The sequence below is a fragment of the Malus sylvestris genome, chromosome 14 (assembly GCF_916048215.2).
Source record: "Malus sylvestris chromosome 14, drMalSylv7.2, whole genome shotgun sequence".
Lineage (NCBI taxonomy): Eukaryota > Viridiplantae > Streptophyta > Magnoliopsida > Rosales > Rosaceae > Malus > Malus sylvestris.
In genome coordinates this window covers 14,097,575-14,110,039 of record NC_062273.1, presented here as the reverse complement: position 1 = coordinate 14,110,039, position 12,465 = coordinate 14,097,575, and the positions used below count along the sequence as shown (strand labels likewise).

The 12,465-nt window shown below is 34.8% G+C and overlaps 1 protein-coding gene across 1 annotated transcript; it reads right to left on the bottom strand.

The window, feature by feature from the left end:
• Positions 1 to 653: 653 nt before the first annotated feature.
• LOC126600537 (remorin-like) lies at positions 654 to 2,494 on the bottom strand. The gene is made up of 5 exons (XM_050267112.1): positions 2,302 to 2,494; positions 1,615 to 1,665; positions 1,406 to 1,493; positions 1,184 to 1,265; positions 654 to 1,007 (listed from the first exon to the last, which is right to left on the bottom strand). The coding sequence occupies exons 1-5, from the start codon at positions 2,492 to 2,494 to the stop codon at positions 786 to 788; spliced, it is 636 nt and encodes a 211-aa protein (XP_050123069.1). The 3' UTR covers positions 654 to 785.
• Between the last annotated feature and the right edge of the window lie 9,971 nt (positions 2,495 to 12,465).

The window sequence follows — 12,465 nt, the reverse complement described above, 5'->3', positions numbered from 1 at the left end:
CCTTGCCACTTAAAATTTTCAGACATTTGCAAGTTATATGTCATTCAGTTAGTTAAGAGTGTTCGCTCATGCATACTGTGTTTGAATCTCTCTCTCTAATTTAGACGAATTTAGTGTAGATTTTTCTATCGTTTGTCAAAAAAAATAATTAATTGTCTACAATTTACGCACAACCTGAAGTTAGGAATCTCTAGTTGCCTCATTATACTTATATGGAGCCGAGTCAGTGATAAATCACAAAATTAAATACCCACGATATATCCATTACTAGTCAAATACTGTCGACATTATTTTGATGCAGCGCCCATCTTTAGCTATTCTTGTTTGTTCATGCACAATGGAGTTGATTTGTTACGTTTGCTTTGATAAGGCAACTTAGGTAAGTACTACTCTCACAGCCCTTGTTGGACCTGGGATTTTGCAGTTAAGGAAGCTTCACTTTTGGTCTTTGTTAAGTTCAGAAAACCTTTGATGAAGACAAGCCCAACTTTCAACTGGACTTATGGAAGTACAGGGCTCAATACAAGTGGCTTGGAGGGAGGGCAGAAATTTCAAATATAGCTCCACTCTGTCCCCATCGTTTTCTTTCTAAAAGGTTTGCCCTTTCAAAACTTGCTATTTTTTTTAGTAGATTAGTCAAAATAGAAGAATAGTAAACTATAAATATTCTGCATGTATTTGATTTTGCACTTACTGAAAAAACTGTGCAGCACTACAAATAAAAAGACCAACAAATTAACCAAAGTTGAAAGCAAGCCCCTCCCTTTGTTTTGGTTGTTGATTCATTATTTGACTGCAGAATGCTGACAGACGCAGCACCACAACAGCAATTTCTTTGGTGTATTTCCAGTCGAACGAAACTTTGCAGCTGTTTCCTCCACCTTCAGGGATTGCTCTTTTTCCTTGGCTTCAATGATAGCTCTCCTTTCTTCTCCTGTTTTATGTATTTCAGCAACTTTGTTCTTCATTTTCTCAGCATACCCTGCCTTCTTTTTTTCATATTTTTCCTACGCAGATTAGTTGAAAAAACATTTTGATCAAGTATCCAAAATAGGTTCTAATGTAATCATATGGATCAAATAGCCACAAGCATACTTGAAGGAATTTAACAGAACTGTAAAGACCTTGTAGCTTAGGTGGTTAATAAGCATTTATTTTTGCAACCGAGGTTCAAGAATTTTACCTCAATTTTTCTGAGTTCTGCCTCTACATTGGTTCTCTTGTTGTTTTCCCATAATTCTACGATTGACATCCTTCTGTATGCCCTGTCAATGGTTGAAAACGTTGGAATACTTCAATTGCTTTAATCAAGCATTATAAATAATAATTATTTTGAAGGATGCTTCAACACTTTACATGTTTTTATTAATTTATTTTACATATCAAGTTATATATGACCACTTACTTGTTCTCTGCTTTTGTCTTCTCACTTTCTTCCCATGCTTTAATTAAGGCCAGCCTTTTCTCCATTTCAATTTTTGCAAACAATACATCTAAAAAAACAAAAAAATAAAAAATAAAACGAGACAATGATGAGTTTTTAATATATATCTTGTAACTGACGGATGTACAGAAAATAATTCAAAGAAATAAACACATCCGAGACATATATACCTCTGTCAGTTGAACTCCCTACACCTTTGTTTACTGCGGGGTCTGCAATCTCTAAGAATGTTAAATAAATTCCACATGTTAGTTGACGAATATGAGCAAAATATGAATATCTGCAAACTGCTTATCTTCTATATATAAATAAAGCAAGAAGGTAAAAATGGTGAAGGTTTTATAATTTCTAGATTCCCTTTCTCCCATTAAAATTTCAAAAAAAATTAAAAATTAAAAAAATAATAAAAAACTAAAGTGGGAGTGCTTAGCATCTTTATTATTTTTTAAATATATAATTTTTTTTTTCAAATAAAAAAAAGCCAATCACTTTTCTTTTGGGTTAAGGTTTAGGGTTTAAGATTAATAAATAATTTTATATTTGTACATGAGTTTATGAATTCTCACTTTTTGACATAAGCAAAAATGATTTATCTATCCAACTAAGATCAATATCACTTGCTAAAATTCATCTTTATTGATCTCTTCTATAAGCACAAAATTTTGATCCACCCAATTCTAATATGAAAAATATTTTGTGACTCCAACAAATTACTTTAGTCTGGTTATGCCACTGATCAAGAAAAATATTCGTAAAAGTGAAGATATTTTTTATTTTGTACGTCTTCTAGCTTCATGTCACAAAAATTATCTAAAAAGCTCAGAAATAGAGAGAAAGATATAGAGGGGAGTGTGCACCTTTGACAGCTGCTGCAGGAGCAGCAGGAGGAGGAGATGCCGTCTCTTCAGGAATTGGGATCGCACTCTTGTCTTCAGTGGCATGATTTTCTCCTTCGTTCTTAACAACCGCCGGGACTTCTGCTGCTGGCGGTATTGCGGATACAGAGGGAGTTTCACCCTCAGCCCTCTTGTGCTCCTCGTGATCTCCCATAACGTAGTCTTTAAGCTTAGCCACAGTTCACACACACAAAACAAAAAGTTCAAGAGAAATGAAAATAAACGTCAACCGTCACCAAAATTTATAGCCAACTAAATAAGCCCAATGATGACAAACAGATTTAGCTTTGAGGGATCTGGAAATCTGTCGTGTGTTACAAGAAAAATGATTGGTGGAAAAACCTAGGTGAAAGGTGATGGTGTGGTAGGAGGTTGCATATATATAATAGATTGAGACCAGACAAAAAATTGTTTTGAGATCAGACGTTTCCAATTGAGTTACTGATTAGTCCTTTTTTGGCCTTTCCATGCGTTGGTGTGTTACATGCTATGTACCAATTGGGAAACATGAATAAATTCAGGGGAAAATTGAAGGAAAAAAGAAATAATGCCTCTATGGGTTGATAATATATATGGTTAGACTTTTAATCTAATTATTATTTGAATTAAAAAGTGGATTATTTACATAAAAGGATAGATAATAGAATGCTCATGGATAAATAATTGATTACATAGGGCAAATAGTCATTGTAGTCCATTTGAAGGCGTGGACTGATCGATAACTGTTGTCATTGGTTAACTTATGTACTCTTGTTCTCAGTCGCACAATTCGATCATCACAAGAACATGATATATACTAGCTCACATATATGATACACGTCGTTTGTTCATTTTTTTTTTTTAATACTATGATATATTATATTGAGAGAGTGGTGTAGGATTTATATAATATTTGCATTACATAAAACACAATATTGATTCACCTAACATTGGGTGTTTTATTATTGATGCACTATGTCGCACATCAATATTGTATAAGATTTATATAATATTTGCATATTCTCTCTACCCGAGACTTTTCTCTCATATGCCGCCGTCTACGCATAGACACGTCCATGGAGAATTCATCTCCCTAAAACCTCGCCATAGGCTATTCTTCAAGGATGATTCACGATGTACTGCACATGACACCATTCTTTCTTAGAACTACACCCGCAGTTTGATTCTCATTCCTGGAGATATGTAAGTAGTCATATTCGTATTCAACCCCCCCCCCTCAACAAATCAACCCCATCTCTCCTTGCCGGAGATCAAGGGCGCGCAAGTGCAACTTGATTTCACTTCCGTCCACGGATATGTGCAAATTTGGTTCCAACACTTTTATCAATTTTGTAGTTTTCGAAAAACTGAATATGCAGCTCATGGAAGTGGTAACCACGTATCTTTATGGGGATCTTGATACGAAAATCTACATGAAAGCTTAAATGACTTACATTGACTGAGTCAAATAGTTATACTACGGAACACCCTTTTGATTAGATTGAGGCATTCACTCTATGGATTGAAACAATCCTAACAGATGTGGTACAATCATCTGAGTGAGTATTTGATTAGTCAGAGTTATGTGAATAATGAACTATGCCCAAGTGTGTTTATTACATTCCAATTTTGTGATCGTTGCAATTTATGTCGATGGCATGAATCTCAATGGGACTCCCGAAGAGCTTGAGAAAACAGTCGTGCACCTGAAGATGGAAATTGAGATGAAAGATATCGAGAAAACTTGATACTGTGTTGGCATGTTGATCGAGCATTGTTTAGATGGTATTGATTGAGCATTGTTTAGATATCGGGAAAACTCTTTTCTGTCCTAAAGACGATGAGGAAGAAGTTTTGGAGCTTAAAGTTCCATACCTCGGTGCAATTTCCTCATGAAATTAAATATCCATATTTAATGCAAAGTTGTCTAAGAAGAAATATCATGGGACAAAGAAAGGTTTTATCCACTTTCAAGAACTGAGAAAATGTAAAGCAGCTCCAATATTAATTACTTTGTCTATCCCCTTCCATAGTTTTCTAGAAGGGAGTTGATTATGAATATTTATGTGTTTTAGCCAGTAGCTTTTCCATAGAGAGAGAGAGAGAGAGAGAGAGAGAGAGAGAGAGAGAGAGAGAGAACAAAAAAACAAAAAAATAGTGAGTTCATCCAAGAATGTGTGCATGCTCTTGAGTTAGTCATCCTCTAAAGTTTTAGAGAGATTAGTGCTTGTAATCCCATTTCCAATAGTGGAATATTTCAAACTTTGTCATGTGGTTTTTCTTTTCACATTGGAGGTTTTTTTTTTCCACAAAATTCTGGTGTCCTTTGTTCATCTTTAATTTATGTTTAGTTGTGTTTTGCTTTTTATGATTTACACTAGCAGGAAGTTGCTGTTTTCGCTACAACAATTTCAACAATTGGCATTAGAGCCGGGTTGCTTTGTAGATCATGGATATCAACACAAGTCGAATGGTGAGCCTGAATGGAAGAAACTACATTATTTAGAAGTAGAAAATGGTGGACTTATTGTATTGCAAGGATATGTTTAGTTCAATTGAAGGTGACAAGCCCGAAAAAATGTCCGATGAGGAATGGAAGAAACAAAATCGAAGAACCATTAGAGTTATCTAGCAATGGCTTGATGATAATGTGTATCATCACGTTTTGAATGAGAGCAATGCACTTTTGTTGTGGAAGAAGCTTGAAAGCTTATATGAAGAAAGACAACGGGCAACAAAGTTTTTTTTTATGAAAAGACTTGTCAATTTAAAGCTTAAAGAAGGCCACTCCGTCAACAAACACTTGAACAAGATGCAAAACATCGTCAATCAGTTATTTTCAATGAATATGGTGTTAGATGATGAACTACAAGCTCTCCTGCTTCTCAGTTCTCTTCCAGACAGTTGAGAAACCTTGGCCATTTCTATCATCAACTTTACTCCATATGGAGTCTTCCCAATGAATCAAGTCATTGCTAGTTTGCTGAATGAAGAAATGAGAAGAAAACCCATAGATTCTTCGCACTCAGAAGCTTTGGTTGTAGAAAAGAGAGGAAGGAATAAAAATAGAAGTGCTTATCATCAATCTTATGGGAGGTCGAAAGCAAATCGAGGCCATGAAAGGACGTGGTATGTCATTATTGTGGTCTAAAAGGTCACTACGTAAGAGAATGCATAAAACTCAAGAAAGAGAAGAAGAATGAAGAAAAACACAAAGAGAAAAATACTGCTGCTATATCCTCATATGGTATATTATTATTCTCTTCAAGTGTGAAAAATCATGCTTGAATATGTCTTATGAAGATACCACTTGGACAGTAGACTCTGGAGCCTTTTTTCATGCTACTCATTCTTTTCATCATATAAAGCTAGTGATTTTGGCTTAGTGAAGATGGGAAATAAGGATACATCAAAAATTGCAGGGATTGGTGAAGTGATTCTAGAAACTGATCGGGGCAGCAAACTCATGCTCAAGAAGGTTAGATATGTGCCAGACTTACACCTAAATTTAATTTCTATCAGAAAGTTCGATGATGTTGGATATGAGAATAGGTTTTCAAATGGGAGATGGAAGCTCAAAAAGGGATCCCTCGTAATTGTAAGAGAAGAAAATGTTGCACTCTGTACATAACCCATGCTCAACTATGGAAATGGGAGATGAATGCAATGGAAAATGACTCTTCGGTCGATCTATGGCACAAGCAACTGGGCCATATAAGTGAGAAGGGTTTGCAGATTCTTGACAAGAGAGAAATCCTTCCTGAAATTAAAGGTACGCACATAAACAGTTGCATTCATTGTTGAATTGGCAAGCAGCATAAAGTTTCTTTTCAAAGAAATCATGAAAGAAAATCAAATATTTTAGACAGGTTTTATTTGGATGTGTGTGGCCCATTGAAAGTTAAATCCTTGGATGGTGCTTCTTATTTTGTCACTTTTATAGATGATTATTCACGAAAAGTTTGGGCATATACTTTAAAAATAAAAGACCAGGTGCTGTCAACATTAAAAACTTTCATGAAATGGGGGAAAGTGAGACAAGAGTGAAACTAAAATACATTCGCACCAACAATGGCGGTGAGTACTTGGGGCCATTTGATGAGTATTGTAAAATTCATGGCATTAGATAGGAGCAATCTATTCCAAAAGCTCCACAACACAATGGTGTTGCGGAAAGGATGAATCTCACCATTGTGGAAAAAATAAGATGTTTGTTGTCTCATGGGAAATTGCCCAAAACGTTTTGGGGGGATGTATGAGAGCATCATGTTATTCGATTAATTTGTCTCCTTCATCACCCTTAAATGGAGATATTCCAGGGAAGGTATGAAGTAAGAAATATGTCTCATATGGACACTTGAAGACATTTGGTTGCAGAGTATATGTGCATATACCTAAGAAAGAGAGATCAAAGCTTGATGACAAGGCCAAGCTGAAGGAATATTTTGTGAAAACATGTTCATTTAAGCAACATCTATAAGCATGCAATTAACAATTAAAGGCGGAATCATGCTTGCATGCACTTAAAAACAAAACTTTAACCATGAAATTCAAAGCCTAGTAGATTGGTGAACCAAAACTCAACTCAAAACATAGTGAGTTGAAATTTATACCTTTATAGATTCCTCTTTGCATAAGCAAAGGCTAATCACCCAAAGAGAGGGCCTTCATTCCTTGCATCTTAAATCTATGGATTTGGATGGAAGAATAGGTATCTCCAAGTTCCCAAAATTGAGAACCTCTAAGTCTCTTCACCAAGGAGAGATTGGAGAAGAAAAGAGTGACCTTGGAGTAGTGGGATTGCAAGATGCACCCCTCAAGGTGGCCGGCCTCTTTAGAGAGAAATGGAGAGACAAGTTCTCACCAATTTTCTCCAAAACAAACCCTTAATGAATTTTGGCTATAAAGTCATATTTATACCTTTATTCATTTGAGTGGCAGACTTGTAAATAAGTCCAAGTTCACTACCCTAAACAATATGGCCGGACATTAGGATATTTTGGACTACTTGGGCCTTTGTGAATCATTATTCATTAAGTTGTCATACAACTTAAGTTAATGGGCTTGACGTTCGAAGCCCATTGGGCCTTAAGGTCCAAAACTATCCCAAGGGCTTTCACGAACTTATTCGTTTGATTAATTAACATATTAATTAATCCTTGCCATAAATAAATGATTAAACCATTTAATCATTCTTACTCATCTTCATTGTTTCTTCAATCTCCTTACACGGTGTGCGATCCATTAGGTTCCTTTTAGCGAGGCAGTGGGCGATTAAAACCATTTTACATCGATTGTGAATTGAAACTTAATTTCAATTCTCCCTTTAGTGATTACACACGTTTAGGGCTTCCACAAACCATGAGTGACACCTTGCAGCATATCATGGTTACCCAAGCTAATCAGAAGAGGTAGAGAAAACCTATTCAGTTTGGGATTACAAATGCAATACGGTCTTTCTCTAATCTAATACTCCTGACCACATTGTTTGGTTTGATAGTTTATTTATTCATGTCTACTATCCAATGTGATTCGTGTGCTTATATGATTTCCTTGAATGTGATTTAGAACGACTTTTCTAAATCTCATTCATACTCTGGCCAGAGATTCTAAATCATATCATAAAGTATTCTCCCTCAAACGGTTTGAAGGTTAGAGATCCCTTGTTGCGCATTCACTTGCCTCCATGACTAAGTGGCTTAACCCCAACGATGTCGTGGACACCCCAATGGGGTGACTTTGACATAATCAAAGATCAAGGACTTAACCACAAGACAACTGTGATGCCTCAGGTCAAATGACTAATTTGCATTATCCCAAACATGAGTTCTCATGTGACATGAGTATGAGAACTCTTCGTTGATCGCGTTCAGTGAACTCATTCTCTACTGAGCACCTACGTACTTGTCTTGATGTCACACACACCAATGACTCGAGACTAGTCACTCTCCCTGAGAGAAGACATAGCACGTACCGATCTTGACGGACTGTCAATGCCCAATTGGCAATCCTATGATCAGGAACATTTAGGATGTGTCTACGAAAGAATGGTCTTATGAATCTAACTTCATTAGATTACATTCTTCCAATCACATATTCCTTGGACTTTATTGTTTAAGCATATAACATTTATATGAGACGGCTCAAACAATAATCTTTGCCCTTTATAGTTAAACTAGATTAGTTTAACATATAAATGTCCGTAAAGTATCATCATATGATTGGCTTTAGGGCACATTTCCAACAATCTCCCACTTGCACTAGAGCCAATCAGCTTAGTCATCAGTGATGATACCTCTTCTGTAGTCATTTCATAAATGGCTGAATAGTAGGCCTAGGCAATGGATATCTATATGTTATCCATAGAAGCAACCTTGAGAATAACGACGTCACCATTATACATGATTCTCAATCATGTGGTTCAGTCTCTCATATGAGTTCGGATCTTGATGAGACCTTGATTCCCAGGCTTGAGCTATCGCCCCATTAGTGTCATAGTGTCAGTACACTAGATACACTTTCTGGTTGGAACCGAATAGAGAGTTCACTAAATGAACTTTCCCATCCAAACAACATTGTTGCAAACTTCTATATGGCAATATATTTTGCATTCATAATGGAACACACTAAAGTCATTACTTTAATGTTTCCATCCAAATATCTCTTTAGTCATAATAAAGAGATATCTGTTTATCTCTTCATTCATAATGAAGAAACATCCAATGATGGATTAGATTCATAATCTAATACATTTACGCTTCCATTACGTTACTCTAATTCTTCCTCGATCTTTGAGGAATTTATCCTTTAGTATTTCTTAAATACTTAAGGACTCACTTGACAGTTGCCATGGTTCTGATCCTGGGCTTGCACTGATATCATCTTGTACCGTTCTAGGTACAACTCATATCAATGTTTTTCATACAATATGAAATACATAAATCACCTTTATGCGTATGCATAAAGGATTCTATTTACGCATTATTTCTTTGGGAGTCAAAGGGTACGTTCCCTTTGAGAAGGGCAACTTGCTAGTCACACTAGAGCCATCCTTCTAATTGAAGTTTATCATCATATGAGAAACTTCCTAGCAACTTTTGTCTATTATTAGGGATTGATATAATCAAATTATATCTTGAAATCTATCAATATAGATTTCCATCCCATGTATATAGACTATGTCTCCCATATACATTCTATCGTTATAGAATGCTTAAAGTCATAACTTTAACGAAGAAATATTCTTTTCTTTTCCAAAATTAATATATCATATATATATTCATATATATCACATATATATTTATATATATATATATATATACAAATTTAGGAATATGATTAACTCCCACTAATCTTTTGTAAACCTAGTAAACAAAAGATTCATTTACATCTTTATGAGAAATCAAACGATTTGACCTTTCTCTCATAAGACGCTTATAGCTCCCACTAGCTTGCTAAGATCCATGATGGATGGATCTATACAACTTACATGTCTTGTGATTCAAAGTTTTAGACATATATTATCAAGACTATCTTAATAATGGTTTCATAAAACCCATATTATGTCCAAACATTGAATCACCATTTAGTTGTAGCTAGCAATCTTTGAATTAATTGAAACCATGACTATCTCAAAGATGGTTTCTTCAAAGTCAACCATTCTCTTTGATTGTAGTGATCTTAAGCTACCAATTAGCTTATAAAGGTTTCATTATTTCGGGTCAAATGGTACTTTACCATTTCCTTGAGTATATATCATATATATACACTCAATGTAGTCATAAGGATTTTCATTCTCATTTCTTTCGAATTAAGAGGTGTAACTCTATGACATAGTCATAAAGTTCAAACCATTCAACTGAGACGGTTTATAAATCCTTCTCGACTACCTTGGAGCTTTTGGTATAGGAACTAGGTTGTTTATATTTGTTGATTACTTTCTTGTCTCTCTAAGAACACATTCTTTGAGTTCTATCTCTCGTTCATTTGCTTTTAGGCAAAACACATTGTAGGATTACAATGAACTACCCAACAAAACAACATTTGTTAGTTGGTATATAGAAGCGATATCCAAAAGTTAATTTAAGGATATCCTACAAGATTGTTATCAAACAAATATTGCTTATTAGCACACAACCCCAAATCTTAACATGTTTTAAGATTTGTTTTTCTTTCCAACTACATCTTATGGAGTCATGAAAAATTTGGAAGATCTTCTAATTGACAATCATATTGTTTTAGAAGTATATATCCTATATATGGGTAATAGATAACATCCAACGAACTAAATCTTATTCGAGTTCGTTCTTCTCCTAATGGAGAAATCCATCATCTTTTGATGCTATTTTCCTTGATATCTTTCAAGGAAACTCATCTAAAGTGTTACCTTTCCTTGGATCAAATCTAAGGAAGTAAATACTTTAGATGTCTTACTCATCAACTTACATTTCTTGAATTCTTTGAAACATTTTGCAAAGTATTCGGACTTGTGTTTATTCAAAATAAACTATAGTCCAACCGAGAGTGATCTTCGGTGAATGTCATCCAACATGAGTAGTATTATGTTGTGGACAAGTGCCACTAACATCTAAGTGAATTAACCTCAACAACTTTGTGATTCTTTCTTCTTTCCAAAAGAATAAAGATTCAAACATTTCGCCTCTATACAATTTTAACAAGAAGGTATTGGATCCGGATCTAACGATCCAAAGCGTCCATCTATGACCAACTCGTAATTTATGTTTTAGAGGTATCACAACTTTAGTTGGGATTAGTCACTACCTTGCAACCTTTTGGGTTTTAAGCATCATTATATTCTAAACAGTTAACACTACCATATCATCTCTACTATAGAGACAATCAATTAGATTACCATAATCCAATCATTGATTAATAAAGAACATTGTTTTGTCAAACAAAACATTTATCCATTTCACATAGTGACGGAATTTAGTTCCTTAAAATTGGAATATAAAGACAATCTATGTTTTTCCAATTTCTTTGGTAGTTCATATGAGGAAGTAAGTACCATCTGCTTTCGCAGAGATCTACATTTGATTCACGTTTCGAATGTGAAGTACTTTCTCTTCTCTCATTAATCTTCTACTTCTTATTAGTCACACTTTTACAACGATTGTAAAACATAGTTACTAATACAGAATCAAGCATTCAAGTAGAAGAACCAACTGTTTTGAACTATTCAAGAACAATTTACAACACCTTCGAAAGGTGTGTTCTTGACACTTACAAGACATTTCTTGTAAATACCCTTTCCAATGTCCATCCTTTCATAAAGAAAGTTTGTTCCCTTGGAGTTAATTCTTATCTTCTTCATTTGACTTTCACCTTTGACTACATTAGTCATGGTCCCTAAACTCCCACTATCTCTCTTGAAACTTATTTCAATTGTGTTGTACACATCAAACATTTTGGAGAGCATGTGGTTATTGTTCACTACATAGTTTACAATAAACTTAGTGAACCATTAGTGTAGGGAAACAAAGGTGAAGTCCTTGCCTAGTTTCCGTCTCGCTAAGTGGTTTATCACTTCAACACTCAATGATTCAAAATCATCATAAGTCCATGTTAATGGACTATTTTTGTCAACCAATCATTATGTTCTAAACATAATTACAAATTTTCAAGAGTTGTACAAGGCAACTCTCATTTCTTCATACAACAATTTGTAAGTGAAGAATCATAGCACTTAAAGTGTCCATGCCTTTGTGCTTTCTTCTCAAGTTCCTTGTTCATGTAACAAAGAAACAAGCACTAAGTGTTTGCATTGACTAAGAGTTGTTCAAAGCAACTCCTATTTCTTCATACAACAATTTGAAATTGAAGAATTATGACATTTAAAATTGTTGTCCTCTTTATGATAGACTTTTCTAACATATTCTTCTAATGATACATTATCAATAGGAAGATTGTGAGGATGAGACTACTTAGGTACATTTACAAGCCATTAAAGACAATCTATGGTTTTGTAGTACTAAGTCCGGAAACTAAACTTTCGGCTTTTATTTGTCAAGTGTTGGATAGCGTTTGCAAATATATTGGTAAACAAATACATAACGAATATAAATTGATTGATTTTAGGCCATTTGATTCGGGTCTTTAAATCAAATAGCACCACCCACTATTTTT

Bases quoted from the DNA above. Each gene is read 5' to 3' on its own strand.
- LOC126600537 (XM_050267112.1), bottom strand. From the start codon at position 2,494: ATGGGAGATCACGAGGAGCACAAGAGGGCTGAGGGTGAAACTCCCTCT. The intron at 1,494-1,614 runs GTATATATGTCT...TTGTTTTTTTAG, and splicing joins AGGGAGTTCAACTGACAGAG to ATGTATTGTTTGCAAAAATT. The intron at 1,266-1,405 runs GTAAGTGGTCAT...AACCATTGACAG, and splicing joins AAGACAAAAGCAGAGAACAA to GGCATACAGAAGGATGTCAA.